Source organism: Macrobrachium rosenbergii, chromosome 32, assembly GCF_040412425.1.
Source record: "Macrobrachium rosenbergii isolate ZJJX-2024 chromosome 32, ASM4041242v1, whole genome shotgun sequence".
Classification (NCBI taxonomy): Eukaryota; Metazoa; Arthropoda; class Malacostraca; order Decapoda; family Palaemonidae; genus Macrobrachium; species Macrobrachium rosenbergii.
This window is the reverse complement of record NC_089772.1, coordinates 13,147,839-13,167,987: the sequence shown is the minus strand read 5'-3', so window position 1 is coordinate 13,167,987 and position 20,149 is coordinate 13,147,839. Positions and strand designations below refer to the sequence as shown.

Here is a 20,149-nt window from a genome sequence, read left to right as displayed (position 1 = left end):
AATGAATGACAAAGCAGTGTCATATTTTCCATAAGAAAAGTGTCAGTCACCCCTGTAATTTGTGGAAAAAAAAAAAAATCCTTATACCTTTTATACAAAGGTGCGTAGCTCCGACAGTTATCAAGGTAGACTGCTCAATTTTCTTTCATTTTGCAGCTGAATGATTGCTCTATACAATATTGTCAAAAAGCCCCCAAAATTACTTCCTCCAGAGGCTATAATGAATATAAATTACAATACAAGAAAACTTTCCCCTTTCCCCCCCCAAAAATATAAATTATCCAAAAAATATTTGTGATAAGATAAATTATGCAATTTTACAATGAAAAAGTTGTTATTATTCCAAAGAAAATATGAAAACATGAATGACGAAGTAACGTTACATACTCAGTAAAATAAGTAGCACTAAGTCAAGTGCTTGTTCCTCTCTCTCTCTCTCTCTCTAAGAAAAAAAGATAAAATTATTTAATTATAGAATAAATATCTAAAGCTATACAAAACAAATAAACATACATTTTACATATGCATTAAAAAATCTCTCTCTCTCTCTCTTGTGCAAAAAAAAAAAAAAAAACGTTATATGATTATACAGAATAAAAATCTAAAACTATACAAAACAAACAAACATGCTATTACATGTGTATAAAAAATATTCCCCCCCTCTCTCTCTCTCCCTTGCAGAAAAAGATAACTGATGTAATTGTCTGAATGACTTCACACGGGATGAGGTATTAATGTAAGTTATAGGTAAGCGATCCTTTAAAACTGAATAATACCATATTATTAATGGTGACGATCACCCCCAAAAAATGAAACTTCAATTACCATAATTTCAAGAACTGCCAGAGAATGCAAAAAAGTGCATTTTTACAAAAAATGCAACATTTACTTACCTGTTCTGCAGTTAGAGCTCTAACAGGTGGTGCAGACCTGTTAACTTGTATTAACAATTTCTGACCAGATGATATGCTGACTCTTCGGCTAATATCCCTGATGGCTTGGACAGCTGCGGCATTATCTTCCAGATAAAATACGCGATTAATACCTTCTGGTTCGTACTGAAATGAATAAGAGATACAGTAAGTGAAGCTACTGTAAAACTACAACTGGATCTAAAATTCCGTATACTTTACGTATATAATAGTAATAATAAAAACATCTCTGTTCTCATTAGTTTCACTGACGTGAGTGGTGAGGATGTTCTCAACTGCAACCATGAAATGCCTGCACCTAAATAATGTGCAAATGTTATTGGATATCTCTGATATATTCCAAAAATACTCCTTAATTATTTGGAGCCCTCATTCGTAGCTTGAACGTCCCTAGCTTTGGTATATAAATTTAGTCTGTTCATACCAAACCCAATAATTACACAGAGCCACAACTACAATTTTTGCAGGGTTGAGCGGCTGAATGTTCTAGCCTTTGCAAGGTCCGACAGATCCAGCAGAGCACTTGGGGACATATTTGATCAGGAACCAAGTGTCCAATAAATTCTCTTGGATACTGCGAGTAGTCCCACACTTACTGAAGAAAGTAGATGGTTTGTATTTTTTCCAATATCAAACAGTGCACAGATCAATTAACCACTCGGGTGAGATGTAAGTGCTATAAACTCTTAGAAAGTACAAACCCATCCCTTAGTGCACAGAATCAGAGGTAAAAAATGGTGAGGGTAGGGTCAACTGACAATTCCAAGCAAGTACTTGTATTTCCTCTTGAAAACTAGGAAAATTGAGAAGTTCCTGCGTCTTTCCTGAGACGTCTAATTATACTTGAAGAATTGACTGCCTCATGTTCTTGGATGGAGGTTTCCTCCACTGTAGAAAGTGGGAAAAAGCCTAGAATCTTTCCCTCTTTAAATTTCTGGTCAGCCACTTTCTCTGAGACGTCTAATTATGCTTGCAGAATTACCTGACTCATGTTCTTGGATGGATGTTTCCTCCACTGGAGAGAGTGCAGGGAAAGAGCTCTGAATCTTTCCCTCTTTGTCAACTTCTCTCCCTGTATCTATCCTTACACAAAGGCCTACTGAAATTAAACACTGACATACAAAACTAGACTTTATTTGCAAATTTAACGAAAGTGAAAGCATAGTTAGTTAGTTATAAATGATTTGTTTAACCAGACCTCTGAACTCTTAAACACTCATATCCTTCCTACAACATCATTGTGGCTCAAGTAAAAATAAAGGTTCGAAGGCATAAGATTGCTTAGTAACTCACACAACTATTGATAATGGAAAGCAATAAATAAAAGCACAGTTTACATTTATTACAATGACGAAATGGAATATACGAATAGCTGTCAAATAAATGGTTTGTAGTCCCTTACCAATACGCAGTTGAAATAGCTGTATCCGATACACAAATGTCTCCGATTTCAATCACATCAAATAACTTATTGGTCCAGCAAAAATTTCTTGGACCACACTGTATCATAAAACAGGTGCAGCAACAGAATGAAAACAAAAATATAGATATTGAAAGACTATGACTTACCATTATAGGTGTAAACTGTTGCTGTACTACCCTTCGTATTGCACCCATCACTTCATCTTTGTCCAAAGGACCTGCGTCTTTAATCTGCAAGAAAATAATTAAACCATTTCACTCACAAGGCCTTTGAAATTAGTCTGTTCCAGCAGAGCTGTGCTGTGCTATTTTTCACTGCTCGCTCACTAACTGTTTACTTATTACAGTAATCAAGCTCTGCTACTCATTCTGTTATTTATAAAGGTCAAAATGACAAGTTTGAAATTGCCAAAAATGCATTAGTACATCTTAAGTGATCTAAACTGTTAACAAATTGCTGTTGGAAATGTTTCATTAAATTCTTCTCAGTTTTATTCTTTCTACTCGAAAGAAAACCTAAACAGCTATGTTTAATATAGTAATGTATAATAATAATATACAAATTTATTCCAGTCAAGAGTAGTCTCCAAACAATAAATGCGCCACACATTCATAACTGTATTTATGGCAAGTGTTACCTACTATAATTTCACCATAGCTACACTTTTCCCCCATAATTGGGAATGGTTCTTTTGCTAATAAGAATTAAGTGTACATGTGTAAACACAATGACTCATTTGTATGTACAAGGAGCAACTACAGGATATTGTGATAAAGAAGGGATATACAACTTTATGCCATATCATGAAACCCAATTCACTATATGAGAAATTCCAAGTAGGATGATAATGATGGATGTAGTTTAAAATACAGGTATATTAATACAGAAATAACAGAAGCAGTAGATTATTCACTTTGAGCCCCCTTGATTTAGTTGTCCCATTCATTTTACTTTCTCCATTTTTCCCGTTCATAAGACAGTTGATCCCCAGGAATGTTACTCTGTGGTCTCAGTAAACTACTATATGTGTTACTTTCACAATCAGTAGTTTGCTGAGACCACAGATTAACATTCCTGGGGATCTGCTGTCGTATGAAGGGGAAAAATGGAGAAAGTTAAATAAATGGGACATTATTATGTACACGTTAGTTTAACCAGACCACTGAGCTGATTAACAGCTCTCCTAGGGCTGGCCCGAGGGATCAGATTTATTTTACGTGGCTAAGAACCAACTGGTTGCCTAGCAACGGGACCTACAGCTTACTGTGGAATCCAAACCACATTACAGCGAGAAATGAATTTCTATCACCAGAAATAAATTCCTCTTATTCTTCATTGGCTGGTCGGAGACTCGAATAAATGGTAAAACTACACCATAAGGGCCCAAAGGGACCTGGTGAAAAGTCAAAAGTTGCATGTACTAAACTCTCAGAGTTATGATGGCTGTAGTCCATGGAAGTACAGGCTCATGTGCTTGTGTAGAAACATGACTATGGGAAGAATTAAGTCTGGTCTTCCTCTCCTGTAAAGTGTTTGCAGGTTAAGGGCAGTGATTGTAGTTGTGCACCAGGCACTGAGCATCAGCAAATCCATGCAACTTAGATCAGTCACAAACAAACCACCTACTGTAAGAGCAAGTATTGGGATCACCAGTACTCCTAACAGAAGTGCAACACAGATGAAAACTTCTAAGCCTTCCCATGATAGGACACCTTCCAGGCTACATATGCTGGGAGGATGTGAGGACAAGGAGGAAGATGACTAAGAGGAGGAGGAGGATGACATACCATGGCGGCACTTTCCCACCCCCAAAATACTGGCTTCTCCATCTTCTCCCATGTCTGCCGAGGGCTATGGGGGTCCACCAAGACTGACCCTAACAGCGAACTTTAGACAAAACCAAATGATCTAGGAACGCATAATGGGAAGGATCTTCAAGATTACCCAAAGAAGGCCACATGCCTTCAGCAGTTCCATCTCATGGGGTAGTCTCAGAGGAGTATTAGCAGGGGCAGAGGAGGGTGGGATAGGCAAGTCCACTAGCAACAGAACCATACATAGAGAAAGAAAGCTGACCAGGCAAGGGAAGGGCAGGGACACCTTCATAACAGAAGAGGCTTGGTTCAGGATCGCCACAAGATCATGAAGCTGTGTGTTCAGAAAATCAGAAGAAAGCAACAGAAAATCCACCCCAATGCAACAGAGCATCCACTGTTGCTCTCAGCTCACTGTAAATACAGAATAAGGGTTATCATCATCATGAGTAGCACAACCTACTCAAATTCATTACTGCCCAGGACATTTACTTATCATTCTCCCCAAGGAAGGATATTTCGGGAACCATCGTCTAACATATTCACAATGATCACAAACTGTAAACGAGCCAAAGCACTCAAACAAGGAAATGCTCAGGTAAGCTCCAACAGTCATGATGAGAATCCTCCATATCTGCACAAGCAAGGTAGCTAAAGAAAATGTGGCATTGCATAGAGATTGGGTAGGCAGTTCCTGAACTTCTCACCCATCTGTCATTCATTAACTATCTCGTTACCAGGCTTCAATAACGAGCCCAGCTTCAGCAGATGGTAATCCACATAAAAGACGAAGGTCTGTATTCTTATAGGAACCACAATGAAGTAAAAGCATATATATGTGCTGTCATATACTTGAATTTCTCTTAGGTCAGCATAAGCGCTTAAGAGCTTAGGAGCTACTCTGTTAAAACTTACAATGATTTTATTCCATCCAGCTTTGATGAATGAATTCTGGTTATGTTTGTCCCTGTTCCCTTTCTTGTAGCCACGGGCCTTGTACATGCCTTCACGCCTGAAAAGTAATAAATGAACCAAAATTACGAATCAACACATGTGAAGCATCTTGGATTGCATATCCTTTGTATACTTAGGGGTGCATCCACACTACAGTAAAACATGTCATGAGCACATGTATTGCACACAACACAAACAAGATCATAAAGAAATTAAAAATTTTCTAAAGGATGTGATGTCCAGGGGCTGAAACAAACTGATTTACAAGACTGAAGTGGCTCTGGTATGCAATAAGAAGAGAAGAACAATTAGAGAAGATAGGTGGTGGGTATTTAAGCATCACAGATAAAATCAACAAGGAGGCCCAGAAGAAAATGAAAAGCGAGCAGTGATGAAGACCTGGACTGGATGGAAATTCAGGCAGAAAATAAACAGACGCAGAATAAAGCAATGAGGGCTCACTTCATGCCTAACTCTCTCTAAAGGAAAACCTGGTGGAATGACAATGATGATGACAATTAATGGTTATACGGGTCTCAATAACCATACAACAAAGTAATGTACTAGTATCAGCTGCATTCTGTTCAACACTGAATCCTTTTTAAACAATAAAATATACATTAGCAATTTAGAAAGTACTGTCACGACAAAACACGGCCGTCTTTTAACCACGGCTTTAACAGCTAAGTACCTCAAAAATAAGAGTTCCATATTCTCCCAATGCACTTAATTTTCAGATACCTGTACTGTGCAAATTTACTTACCTATTGTTCCTGCCACCATCTTCATCTGTATATCCCTGCCTGTTATTGCGGTGGCCACGAAAATTACCTCCTCCACGCCTGTCTTTATCTCCCCGCCAGTGACCCTGAAAATTATCAATGGAATCACATTTAACATTCAACATGCACATTATTCTCTAAAGAAGAATTAAAACTAAATACACTTTTTAACTTACAAAATACAGTCGACCTCCAGCATTCACAGGGGATGTGGACACAGGGCCCCGCGAATAGCTAAAATCCGCGAATACTTAAAACCCCTCTAAAAATACTTACAAATGCCTATTTTGATCATTCAAACACAAATAACCCTCTAATACGCTTATGCCCTAGTATTTTAATAGTTTTATCACAAAAAGTGCATTTAGTCATGGAAATGATATGCAAATACAGTAATTGGTGAATATTTCTCAGAGAATTTTCCGTGAATGTGTATATATGTTCCATAGAGAAATCCATGAATTGGCGAGTCTGTAAATCCAGAACCGCAAATAGGCAGGAGATGACTGTATGAGATTATCAAAGAGACAACCACTTAATTTAATTATCACAAAAAAGAATTTTTTATTTTTTCCTCTTGCCAAATATATTTTCATCTACAGCAATAACAGCCATTTAACAAGTACTGCTTACAACAGCACACTAAGTGGGACCAAAGGTTATCTGCAGTCCCCCTCTGCAGCTCTTGGTGCACTTTTTTTCTTTATCTCTTTACAGCCGTTACATTTAGTCTCTTCCCACTTAGTTAACCTACGTCTTTAACCTGGTCATTCTAAAGCTTTCACGCCCTCAAAAGCAATTCCTTCTGACCAGCAGTATAGTTATATCTTAATGTGACTCAAGTCTACTTTACCACTTCAATAATAATAATAATAATAATAATAATAATAATAATAATAATAATAATATCTAATCAGAAATCGTTCGTCTGGGTTCAGGTTCTATTCTAGGTACCTTCGACATGTTTCGACCAGCTTGTTGGTCATCCTCTGGACGTGGTTGCAGAAGGTCATGATCCTTAAGATATAATCAATTTTTTAGGTATTTACCCTCTATAATTTGCTGTGTTTGCAGCTACTTAGCACGGGTCCAACAAGCGTTAAAACTGAAACAATCGTTACTGAACACTCCCAATAGCTACCTCAACTGTCCTCAACTGTTTGGAAGGTATGACAAAACATTTACACACTTTTGGACTATTCACAAGAAAAAGTTCATTTATATTGACTGAATATTGAAGCTGCTATAATGAAAATAGTAAATAACACAGGACAATTACATGCATACATAAAAACAATAACAGCATGTAGTATTTATATTAGAAGTTTCAATCCTTAATTCACGAACATTTTTGTATAAAGATTTTTTCACACCAAGGTAACAAGGTTATTAATGAGCAATGCAGCCAGAGACTAGGAGAGTTTTACACGATTTAACCAGACACCCATCAAATTTGGGCGTGTGTATAGCTACAACAGCAATACACCAAGTCCAAGAAGGCAACATTCCTATTACGAGGAATTAAAAGAATCTGCATACGTGCACCTCCTTAAACTCAGGTAAGGCGTATTTTAGCTTGGAATGGGAGGGGTGTTCATGTCGGTCATTGCCACTGTGTGTGTGCCTCACCAACTGAGAGCAAACTAGATAAGTGGTAGGCTGTATAGCATGCACCAGTCCAGGAGGAGTACGCCCTAGTCACTGATGAAAATGTAGTAAGCTAAGTTTTGAGTGGCACCAGTCATGTCATGAACACACAGCCTAAAGATTCACTTTCAAGCATCAATCTGCACTGCTCCACATTTTTGAGAACTTGATGTATACAATAATAAGTGCATGTCAGAAAGGAGTTCTGTATGTTGTCATGACCAAGGCCTGAAATGCAGAACTGCTTTCCACGTGTCATGTCTAGACATAAGACAAAACTTATCGTACTGTGTGAACACAACTGAAAGCAGAAACACTAGAGTTGTGTTGTGAGTGCACATGTGTTTTACTAGATGTAACAGTTGTATCGCACATACATGGCTAGAAGAGGCATTCCCGCTTCTCAGATTAAGAAATATACCATCTGCTAATTCCAGTAGTAAAGGGGAAGTGAATCCAGTAGAGATATAAGTGTTACACGTAATTAAAAAGGAAGGTGTGATCTGAGGAAACTTTTGGTAACTCCAGAAATGGTAGGAACGAAACAGTCATAGCCTCAGAGACCCAAAAGGGCAGTCTATTCAGAACTGGAAACATAAGAGAATCCCAAGACTCAGCTGTTGCTAAAATCTCATCATAGTGTTCAGTGCCTTTGGAATTTTTCTTTGTTAAAAATTACAGCAACTTAAGGTGGATACAAAACAATGAGTGATAACAAATACTGTACAGTACTCTGAAAACAACACATATTCATTTGAATTCTGGCAACAGTTTGTATATAATACAGATAAGTAATATGCAATTAACATAATGCCTTATACTCTTGCCTCAATACATCTAAGTGTACAGAATGCTGTACTTACATCAGGTACTCTAGCTGACCGATCATTCTGCCTGTAAATGGTGAAGTTTCTGTAATGGTTCTTCATGTTATTGCCTCCGGAGCTTTCTCTGTCATCATGTTCTGCAAAGAAAAAAAAATATTTTATAATACACATATACACATACGAAAATTGCAAACTTTAAAGTAATTTGTATTTTTCCTAACATACAAAACCTCAAGGTCTTTACATAGGATTTTCCTTGCGAACGCGAGCCGGAACTCCCGTTAACTTTCAAACAAACTGTAGGAGGGAAGCCCGGCCCACTCGTTGGTCTGCACTCCACTCTGCCTTTCGGCCTAGGTACCAGAATGAGGGGTGGCTGAGGTGGGCCGTAAATGTAAAGACCTTCAGATTTGTACCTTAGGAAAAATGCAAATTACTTTAAAATTTGCAATTTGTTCCTACACAAATACAAACCTGAAGGTCTTTACATAGGACACACCCTTTGGAGGGTGGATTCTGTGTAAATCTCTGAAACGACTGGAAGTTCTTCCCACCAGGGAATCTCTTTCTGGTTTTGAAGGGTTGAGGAAGGAGTCCTATGTCTCTGGTCCATTGAACATATTGGATGTTCAACTGCCAGACTTCTGGGCTCGAATTAATGAGTTTGCGTCATTACTCCAAAGAAAAAAGGTTTGGATGAACCCATAGTGTCGGACAAAATAAAAGGCTAATACAAAATGACAAACTAAAGTAATTTGTATTTTTCCTAACTATACAACCCTGAGGTCTTTACATGATGAATTTGCTTCAGCATTGCTGGAAAATGGCTATTTAACTTTTAAACAAGGCCGTTAGGTGGAGTAAAGCCCACCCGGATGGTAAGCATTCTATGTAATGCTGTACAATAAGTGGCCCCACAAAAAATTTAAACAGATTTTGTAGTTGACATAAAATTATTTTTGTTTTGATGTGATTTGAATGATTTTGAGGTTTATTTCATAAATGAAGGTTACTCTTCCCGCAAATTTATAAAAATTAATAAAATTAGCTGATCCTTATTGTCTATGTTTTAACTGCAAAACTTAATCAGTAAATGCAGTTTTGCCAGTATTGAATATGGGGTCAAGGGTTCATGACGAAAATTTTATTATTTATGTATAAAGCCTATCATTTGCCGAAACTATAAGCATTCATTTGCAATGAAATAAACCTCAAAATCATTCAAATCACATCATAACACAACAGAAAATCTACATTTTATGTTGAAAAATCAATGTCCATAAGTAAAATAATACCAAAAATTTAAACACAGATTTTGTAGCTGATCCTTATTGTTAAGTTTTGCTGCATTTAACATATGCTGGTTACGCTTTTAAATATGGTCAAGGGTCATATGAAAATGATCAACATAAAGTCTGACCTCTTGAAACTGGCACCCTTTGGGACCAGGCCGCTGCTGGGCCGCAGAAAATCCCAGACGACGGAAATCACCTCCGAAAAAGACCCCCCTTGGAACCAGGCCGCTGCTGGGCTGCAGAAAATCCCAGACGACGGAAATCACCTCCGAAAAGACCCCCTTGGGACCAGGCCGCTGCTGGGCCGCAGAAAATCCCAGACGACGGAAATCACCCCCGAAAAAGACCCCCTTCGCAAACAGTCTCGCAGCTCATTCCACATCCAGTATACATTGCCGTTATCAAATGACGCGGGAAACCAGCTTGCGAAAAGGAAATCGGCTCCATCCAAGCTGTTCCTACACAGCCCACTAGGTTAGGTTAGTACAGTTCATTTTATAATAAGCTCTTAGAAATACCTTAGGATTACGAAGGTTTAGGGTCGTTTTCGCCTGCGGGGGAATCTATTCCCGTCATTCCAAATTCGTTCTGATCTAGACTGGGTGGAATTCTGGGAATGACGGGAATGACGGGAATGGCGTAGCCTTAAATGAGGTGCTTTGGAATAGCTCATTACTAGTCAAAAAGCAAGTGAGAGGCAGCCGGAGACATATACGGTTCCGGCACGCCATTACTCGCCGAGGTAACGAAGGAACATCGTGGCATTACGTAGCCCTTTACCTCACCCTGGGCTACCCAAAAGGGGCATCTGGGCCCAGATCGAAAACCTCTGCCCAAAAAGGCGTGGTGATACTAGAAAAATAACAGCAATTTCAACTCCATTCTCCTTAAAAAAAAGACCAACAAACAATCCTCACGGAGTGACGCAACGACATCTTTCTTCCCCCAACGAGTCACGTAACGTACGTGGCCCTGAATCCCTTACCCACAGAAATCAGGGCACAGCCCCTGACCCTTAAGGGATACCCACTCCCCCCTTACCGTTTCGGTATCTGTCGCCCTTCCCCCGCATGAATCGTCGGTTGCCGCCGCCTCTGTACGACATTTTTGGGCAGGAAATGGGGTTTTTGATTCGCCGTAATGTCCTCTCGGTAGTTTACACTTGGTGGGTAAAAGTCTACTTCATGGAATGTTGTTGTTTGACTCTAGACAACTTCCACCCGGTTGTGTGGGTTGTGTGGTTTCGGTGGTGCTTCTATTTGAGTCGCGTGGTTATCTGGCAGGAAATCAATTTACTTGTATGTTTCTATGAGTCTTAATGAGTTATTCATTATGGACATTAATTATTTTTGGAGAAAACGCCCACCCGGTTGTGTGGGTTGGGTCGTTTCGGTGGTGCTTCTATTTGGGTCGCTGGTGTATCTGGCAGAAAATCAATTTAATTGTATGTTTCTATGGATCTTATCCGAATCTTAATGTATGTTTCTGTGAATCTTATCCGAATCTTAATGCATCATTCATTATGGACATTAATTATTTGTGAAAAAAACGCCCACCCGGTTGTGTGGACTTGGGTCGTTTTGGTGGTGCTTCTATTTTATGTCGTCGCGTGGTGTATCTGGCAGGAAATCAATTTAATTGTATGTTTCTAGAGTCTTAAATTATTCATTATTTAATTATTTGTGGAAAAACGCCCACCCGGTTGTGTGGGTTGGGTCGTTTCGGTGGTGCTTCTAATTGAGTCGCGTGGTGTATCTGGCAGAAAATCAACTTAATTGTATGTTTCTATGAATCTTAATGAGTCATTCATTATGAACATTAATTATTTGTGGAAAAAACGCCCACCCGGTTGTGTGACTTGTATCGTTTTGGTGTTGCTTCTATTTAAATCGTGTGGTTTACCTGACCAAAAACATCAACTTAATTGTATAGGCTACTTCTATAAATCTTAACGAGTCATTCATGATGAACATCACTTGCTTGTAAATTTTGTATTCTAAATCAACTCTGGGTAATTAAATCAAATTAACGTTGCCTTATGAGAGTTTGTTAGACCGATAGTATTGATTCACATAGCCTGCGTAAGATATATACTACATAGTTTTGACGTTCTTTACATTTTAATATTATATAATTAAGGAGCGTTTGTTTTGAAGTACTGCGGACATCGAGGAAGAGGCAGTGAAAAAGAAACAGCACAGTTATATTTCACGAGACACCATTTTTCAATAATATTGATTCACGTTACCTCTTCTTAGGTTTTAACTTTTATTCAATAATGCTAATGAATGGAAAGGCACCAGTTGATGAGATTGCAAGTGATATGCTTTGTTACAGTTATAAATGTGCGACTGAGTTACTTACCAGTGTTTACAGCATGTCAGAACGAGTGAGATGAATGATGGTGATATTGATACACGTAACCATAGCTGTGCTAAATGTGGGGAATGTGCCCGCTAGGATTTTAATTGGAAAAGCCAGAGAGACGATAGAATCATTGAACCAGTGTAGGTTTAGAAAGGAAATAATTAGTGGGAACCAAGTGCTCATCGTGAAACGCTAATGTAGGAAAAAGTAGCAGTGTGCTGCGCTGGGACCTAAAAAAAAAATCTTGTAATAGAACTGATAAATGTGCAATGGTGAGAGTGAAGCGGATGTATGATCATAGGAGGTGATATGTTGACTGTAATTAAAATTTCTTCGTGATAAAAGAAGAAGTGTGTGTTGAAGCATCCAGGCAGGAGATTGACTCATTTGGCAAAAACGTGATGCTAAGACATTGGGTGTTATTAGACCGTAGATATTTAGTGCCCTTATGGATGGAGTGCTGCAAAAAGTCGAGTTACGGAAAATAGGTGTAAAGGCAAAGTTCTGGACGAGAAAATAGGTAATAAATGGAACGTGAACGGCTCGTGGTAAAGGGTAGTTATGGAAAAATGATAAAAAAAAACTAGTAAAAAGGTTTGATAGTTTTTGCAAAAAGAGAGTTTAGAATGACTGTATGCAAGAGTACGGTTTTGATAGTAAAACAAAACCAGTTCTATGGAACAATGAACGTTACTGTTGATGGTGAATCAATAGAAGTTGTTAACATACCTGGATATCTGAGAATAAATGTACCAGACAACGGTCATGCGAGCGAATATACAAGTCACAAGATAGCTAGAGTGAGGAAGGTAGCACATAGTATGCAAACCATTCGGAAGAGATTTCGAGTACTCATGGAAGGTAGAACTTCAATGCGCGGGCCAACCGCTACATGGAAGTAAAAAGTGAGTGATGAATCTAATTAAAAAAAAAAACGTTACAGATGTTTCAACACCAAGATTTTTAAAAGGCATTTGGCAGAGAGCAGAGAGAAGGGGTTTGAGACTATACGGGAAAAAAAAGGAATGCTTAAAGATAGCTGGCAAGGTAAACTCCCAGCCCTTTTTTGCTCGTTATCATTGGCATTATCATTGCAATGGAAGAAGCTACAAGGAGTGTAAAAAAAAAAAAAAAGTGTCTATGGGAGCTGGGTTGTGCAGATGACAAATTGCCAATGGAATAATCTAAGAGATGAGTGCTGGAATGTTTAAAATGTGTTTGTTTCCAAAAATAAAAGCCTACTCGTTTTAACAGATTATAAAAATTATACCTAAATAGATTTCTGACCGAAAATAAAATTAATTTGCTAGCCATATTTGGAAACAAATCGTATATCTAGATCGTTGTACACGTGTGTTAAGTTTCATAGTCCGTATTTTGAAGCTATGCTCTCATTTTAATGTCTGTAAGTCATTATATTATATATATATTTTGAATTTGATATGTTTAGTAACTTAAGACCTCCTTTATGGGTCTAACGTTTCCTATTAATGGCGAAAATTGAAGTGTCTAAACCGGTTGTCATGTTGGTTACATTAGCTAAGGTTGCGACTGACGGCCTGATGTTTTCTAAGTATCTCTATTATAATTTATATTTTTTATTAAATTTTATTAAATAAATGGTATTTCTAAGTAATAGCTCCACACGGACTATATGGAACGGTTCCGCGAATACGAAAGTCATTAGGGAGCCTTATGTACAAGAAGGGCCTGGTCAAGGAAATCTATTACAAAAGGAACTATACTAACCTAACCTAACCTATTAGGCCGTATTACTTAGCCGGGGGACGCCGCCCCCCGGTGAAGGAAACCCCACTTTCCACCAAAAGTTCTCCTATAACACTGCGCATGCGCGATAACAAAAATAAAATAAGTTCTGAGGTTAATTACAGTCGAGCGGCGATAAGTAATGGTAAATTCTTGATAAGCAACCAAAATACTACAGGAAAAGTCAATTTCCATTCGGAGCTAACCTAATACTTATTTCTACGTGATGAATATACGCTAATTAATATTGTGAGGCAATTATTAGGTTACAGTAATGCAGCCTGATAGCCATTAATTTCTGTGTTGTTGATTACTGTAGGCAAAGCCCTCTCACGTTCCTCACGTATTCTTAAGTATTTTGCCATATAAATTTGCTATTATTTCACTCTGTTATTAGTAATCGGTACTGGATTGCATTGGCAGTTATTAATTCTTCCTAAAATGTGGGCTGTGCTTAGGCCTAATACCAATATTATACTAAAATTTGCTGCAAATATAGTGATGCCGAGATATTTATTGATGAATGTCGTTCCCAAAAAAAGGGTTTTGTCAAAGTTTCTTATATTACGACGGTCGAACAAGTGGTACTCCAAGTCCTATTCTTTGTCCGTTTCAAATACCCTACACTAGCCCTCCTTACCAACAAATTGGGGGGTAAGGAAGGCTAGTATATTTGAAACGCCGTTTGTTATTTCAGTAAAACTATAGAACAGCTCTGCACGGACTATATTACCTTGGATATTTATTTTTCCTATACTTTTAGCGTTGCTGATGAAGAAGTGGTGTTGTTGTTCATTTGAAATTCTTGATGACATTTGTTTGTGTGTTTTTGTGACTTGCAGAGAAAGTTGGTTTCATAGACATGACTTGTGAATAGCGATGGAAGTGAGATTCATAGAGACAACCTAAAAACGTGATCACAAATCTTGTACAAGCATCAAAGTTAGTTTGTCTCTTTAGTTTTTTGTATTCACGTCTCACCCCCTCTCTCTCTTACACACACACAGACACACACACACACACAGGTCTTATGACTGATCAGGAAGGAGGTCTTATGACTGATCAGGAAGGAATTCAAACTTGAGACCTCTTATTGGATGAAGCAACTATCTTTACCAACATCCCATAAAGACTGCAGGTGCCATTGTCCTTAACAGACAGGTTCATCAGCTGTTTAGGGGTTTACCCTCCTTCCCAACAGGGTTCACAGCCCTCTACTTAAAGCTCCTCTGCTCTGGGATATGGTGCATTATAAACCAAAGCCGCTAGCACTTCCTAAGGCAGCAGTGGCCAAGTAGTATCAGTTACTATGCTGCAATGGTATTATTAATGATACTACACACATATATATGTATATTATATATATATATATATATATATATATATATATATATATATATATATATATATGTATATATACAGTAAACCCTCCATATTCGTGGACTCACTTATTCGTGGATTTCTCTGTGGAACGTATCTACCCATTACTTGCAGAAAATTCGCCCATTCGCGGTAATTTTCACTAATTACTGTATTTTCATATAGTTTTCATGACTAAATGCACTTTTTGCGATAAAACTATTAAAATAGTCAGGTATAAGCATTTGTAGTTTTTTTTTGTGCGTTTAAACTATCAAAATAGGCAGTTCTAAGTGTTTATAGAGGGGTTTCAAGTATTCACAGGTTTTAGCAATTCGCGTGGGGTGTGTGGTACGCATCCCCCGCGAATACGGGAGACTTAGTGTATATATATATATATATATATATGCATGAAGATTAGTATTTTTATTTTTATCAGTGCCTCCTTTTCTTACTGTGGCGATACCGATACCTTTTACCGAAGGAAAGAAAAGAAACGAGTTACTGAAATGTGTCCAACTTTACTTTTATTTTAAAGGAGCTTTGATCAGCTTACCATAATCCCGGTGACAGGAAAATCACAACAGTTGCAGCACAAAATATTGACCGGGTTGACACCTTAATTAAATACCAAGTCAAACCTACCGAAAAGAAAAGTCCCACGCTCCCCGTCTAAAACAGGAGGGGGAGATTTTTTTTTTTTAACTTGGACATAACTGACAGCAGTAAACTTTTCTTTAGAATCCTTAAGAAGTGAAAAAATCAATAACAAAAATCCAGTGAAGTCAACATAGTAACTCTTAATATAAGTCTTACTTAATTTTGTTTTCATTACATCTACAATTGGTCACTTTGATAGACAACACCGTTATAAGCTTACAGTCGCCCCATACCGGAGTAGCAAGGAATCGCGCTGTCCTGTAAGGATGATTATTCAAGGTATATTGCAGGTCAGTGTTTGCTGACAAGACGAACTTTTCGAAATTTTGAAATACGAATGACAACTGTTTTTGAAACGCACAATAGACGCTTCGTTGGAATCTATTCTTGAGAGATTTGACAACGGCGATTCCGTGAGAGAGAGAGAGAGAGAGAGAGAGAGAGAGAGAGAAATAATGTTGACAAGGAAAGTTGCAAACACACTGGCGTGGTATGTTCACGGGAAAAAGGGGGCAGTTACAGACTAATTATAAGTTAACGTTCTTGACAACTGCAGAACACTTAGTTTATGATATCATAATGGTGAATGACTTATCTCTAAGGCATATTTGTGCTGTAGAACACCGATATATCCACATTTATCATATCTTCCAACCAGACGGTTGGCAAATGTAACCAGTTCAGCAGGTAGAGAACACGTGAAAGGAACGCCCCCAGTTGGACAAGTGTAGGGGAGAGGAGAGCGCGAGAATGTTGCACATAACGAAGCCTGAAGTGAAAGTGCGCTGTGACTAACGATAATAAGAATGATCTATGCTCGAGAATACACGCTTCTAATTAATCTAGACGTTGTGCTATGCATACTGTAGTCGTAAACGGCAATGAGATATCTATTCATCATGCTCACTTTTAAAAGGTGCATTTAATACTGACTATTAGAAATAACAATATTCTTCGCTATGCAAATACATAAAAATATCTTATCATTATCTTCTTACACAAAGTTTTATACAGTCATCATTGCTGGTTATTCGTCAGTTTCTTGCCATGGATTCACCTTCATAAGCCTGACCTTTTTTTTTTTTTCATCACTTAAGCCTACCTTCAATTAGCCATCCGAATCGATTGTACTGTTAAATTCGCAACTCGCTGAAACGTTATTAAAAGCGACTGGCAAAAAGAGAGCCGGAATTATTTTAGCCTGGCTCCTGTCAAACTGTAGAGTATAAGTCAGCCTGATCTAACCTAACCCTGACATTCACTTACGAAGGAATCATTTCATAACTCATAAATACACACCTTTTGTGATATCAGTCATTGGTTATACAATGTGAAAACTGATGACATGTCTCGTAGCAAATGGATGAATAGCATTTTCTACCTTCTGACGATGCCTGATCGATTAGGTATCAAAAATTGTATCGTGGATCTCTCTCCCCTACGAAAATAGAAGCATCTTGTAACTGTTATGATTTCCTGATCAGATTATCTCTATCCCTTTCTTTGTCTCTGGTCTTGCTGAGTTCGTTTCATATAAACTATGCATATTTTGGTACAAACATTGGGTTCTAATTTGACTGAACTTTGTGCGGTGATTGTAGGCCTATATTACAATTCTGTCTACATTTCCGGGACAGTCCTTGAACTTTGTGCGTTGATTGTAGGCCCATATTACAATTCTGTCTATATTTCCGGGACAGTCCTTAATCATCTTCATGCTCGTTCATTGCACGTGAACGTAATCGTTTTCCGTTAGCCATTTTCTAAATAAAGAATAAAAAGACAGCAATATTCTTCCTGATGGTGGTGACGCGTTACCAATCCCGTTGATTTTTCGTCATGGTCGCCGAATTGAAATGAGTCTGACACACGTCTAGTAAAATGATTTAGTTGGTAGAGACCGTGTTTATTAGTTTTCATCACATTACCTTGTTAATTATAACTGTATAACAAATGGATAATACATTTTTCTTCCGGGAAACAGTTACTTTGGGTGACAAAAAGTCGAGGGCAAGGCTCGCATCTTTAGAGAAACGATTTCATTGCAAACAATGCACTTGTACCCACAGTTCGATTTCTGTTGATATTTCTAGTACTTTTCCATCTTTTAGAGCCAAGATAACAGATATTCAAACTGAAGGTCTTATAAGGAACAAGTGTATTGTTTGTGGTTTGCCGAGGACATTTTAGTTTTGTACGGGAACTTACATTTACGTAGCATGAACCGAGTTTTGAAAATTTGAAAATGAATATCGTGAATTAAAATCGTAATATCACTCGCTCGTTTACTGTGCCTAAGACGTACGACATTTTAATTACTACGGAAACGGAGCAAAAACTAATGTATTTATAGAGCACTGTGCTCTACCAAAAGCTTAACGTTCTTTGAACTCTCACCGACAAAACGGGTGTCATAGGTAATCCATTCGACTTCAAAAACTATAAATTAGCCCGAGTGTATTTTCTATGAGATTTCTGTGATGAGAAAAAATATGATGATTACGACTGTAGTTTTACTTGATACCAGTGACCATTTTAAAAGGTAAAAGTGGATCTTATATTTGCATTTTTCGCACATTTCTATACATGCAATAATTATTTAGCTTTTTTATTTCCCACTAAACGAGTGGGTTCTATCAACTGTCATTGTCGATAATTCTGTATAAATCATTTCAAAATTTCCTTACATTATTTTTAAAGAGTGGTTTCCGGAAAAGTTGAGAGATATAAAATAACTATCTTTCCTCTACGTTAAGTAGATTTGCTTCTATCAATTCTTCTTATAATTTGCTACGTCCGTCAGTGACATTTCTAGTACTAATTTTTTTAGTTTTCTGTAAAAGAAAACTTGAGATGGCTTTGTCTGTCCGTCCGCACTTTTTCTGTCCACCCTCAGATCTTAAAAACTACTGAGGTTAGAGGGCTGCAAATTGGTATGTTGATCATCCACCCTCCAACCATTAAACATACCAAATTGCAGCCCTCTAGCCTCAGTAGTTTTTGTTTTTATTTAAGGTTAAAGTTAGCCATAATCTTGCGTCTGGCAACGCTATAGGACAGGCCACCACCGGGCCGTGGCTGAAAGTTTCATGGGCCACGGCTCATACAGCATTATACTCTGTATAGAAAACTCAACTGCGCCGAAGAAACTCCGGCGCATTTTTTACCTACTTCGTATTTTGAAAAAACCTTCGTTAGTACTAGGGAGTGGTCGACTTTTACACAACCTCGAAAGACGAAACTTCCTCTTTGTTTAATTTAAGAACGTTTTTTCATGATCTCATGTCACTTATCCCGATTTCCTTCCTAATCTCTTTCAGTTCCCACTTGCATCATCATCTTCTTCTTCTTCTTCTTCGATTACTCGAAGATCTTCATGTCGAAAACTTGCCATTTAGGTTCACCCTCCTCGCTGAATTCGTATTCCTGGCACGCTTGGTTTAACAAACTGCAGAAAGAGAAGATTGAGTCGTTATTACTCTGACACAAACAGAGAGTTAAGAGGGTATGAGTCATTATTACTCCGACACAAACAGAGAGTTAAGAGGGTACTGAGTCATTATTACTCTGACACAAACAGGGAGTTAAGAGGGTACTGAGTCGTTATTACTCTGACACAAACAGAGAGTTAAGAGGGTATATCATTATTACTCTGACACAAACAGGGAGTTAAGAGGGTACTGACACAAACAAACAGAGAGTTAAGAGGGTACTGAGTCGTTATTACTCTGACACTAACAGAGAGTTAAGAGGGTATATCATTATTACTCTGACACAAACAGAGAGTTAAGTGGGTACTGAGTCGTTATTACTCTGACACAAACAGAGAGTTAAGAGGGTATGTCATTATTACTCTGACACAAACAGAGAGTTAAGAGGGTATATCATTATTACTCTGACACAAACAGAGAGTTAAGAGGGTACTGAGTCGTTATTACTCTGACACAAACAGAGTTAAGAGGGTATGTCATTATTACTCTGACACAAACAGAGTTAAGAGGGTACTGAGTCGTTATTACTCTGACACAAACATAGTTAAGAGGGTAAGAATAATGTTTCTTTGCTGAAATATGATTAAAGTATCTTCTTATTTAAGAGTCTGTTTCTTTGTGAAATAAATAAAATTTCTTATTTCGCGTCGTAAAAGTAAAATGAATAAAAAGTGGCAGCTTCTAATTTGGGTATGAAAGGAGGTTACAAGTTACTGACTATAGTTTCATGGTCCTACACCTTCAACATTATTATTATTGTTATTAAAATACCTCTAAACTCGACGTAACGTTATATTTTTAATGCTCAAGTCATTCTCATTCTTCTCCGGG

At 37.9% G+C, this 20,149-nt stretch overlaps 2 protein-coding genes across 4 annotated transcripts in view; both read right to left on the bottom strand.

Moving 5' to 3' along the window:
* The window catches only part of LOC136855716 (nuclear RNA export factor 1-like), a 49,275-nt gene extending 38,400 nt beyond the window's left edge, over window positions 1-10,875 (bottom strand). The window contains exons 1-6 of the mRNA XM_067133040.1: window positions 10,716-10,875; window positions 8,416-8,516; window positions 5,888-5,991; window positions 5,085-5,181; window positions 2,502-2,585; window positions 894-1,058 (exon numbers count right to left, since the gene is read on the bottom strand). Coding sequence (XP_066989141.1) covers window positions 894-1,058; window positions 2,502-2,585; window positions 5,085-5,181; window positions 5,888-5,991; window positions 8,416-8,516; window positions 10,716-10,779 — 615 coding nt within the window. The 5' untranslated portion in view covers window positions 10,780-10,875. The remainder of the gene's footprint in view (window positions 1-893; window positions 1,059-2,501; window positions 2,586-5,084; window positions 5,182-5,887; window positions 5,992-8,415; window positions 8,517-10,715) is intronic.
* A 4,797-nt stretch (window positions 10,876-15,672) lies between these two features.
* LOC136855715 (phospholipase A2-like) overlaps window positions 15,673-20,149 on the bottom strand; it is a 61,681-nt gene continuing 57,204 nt past the window's right edge. For all 3 annotated transcript variants that reach the window (XM_067133039.1, XM_067133038.1, XM_067133037.1), the window contains one exon: window positions 15,673-19,275. In XM_067133039.1, coding sequence (XP_066989140.1) covers window positions 19,188-19,275 — 88 coding nt within the window. In that variant the 3' untranslated portion in view covers window positions 15,673-19,187. The remainder of the gene's footprint in view (window positions 19,276-20,149) is intronic.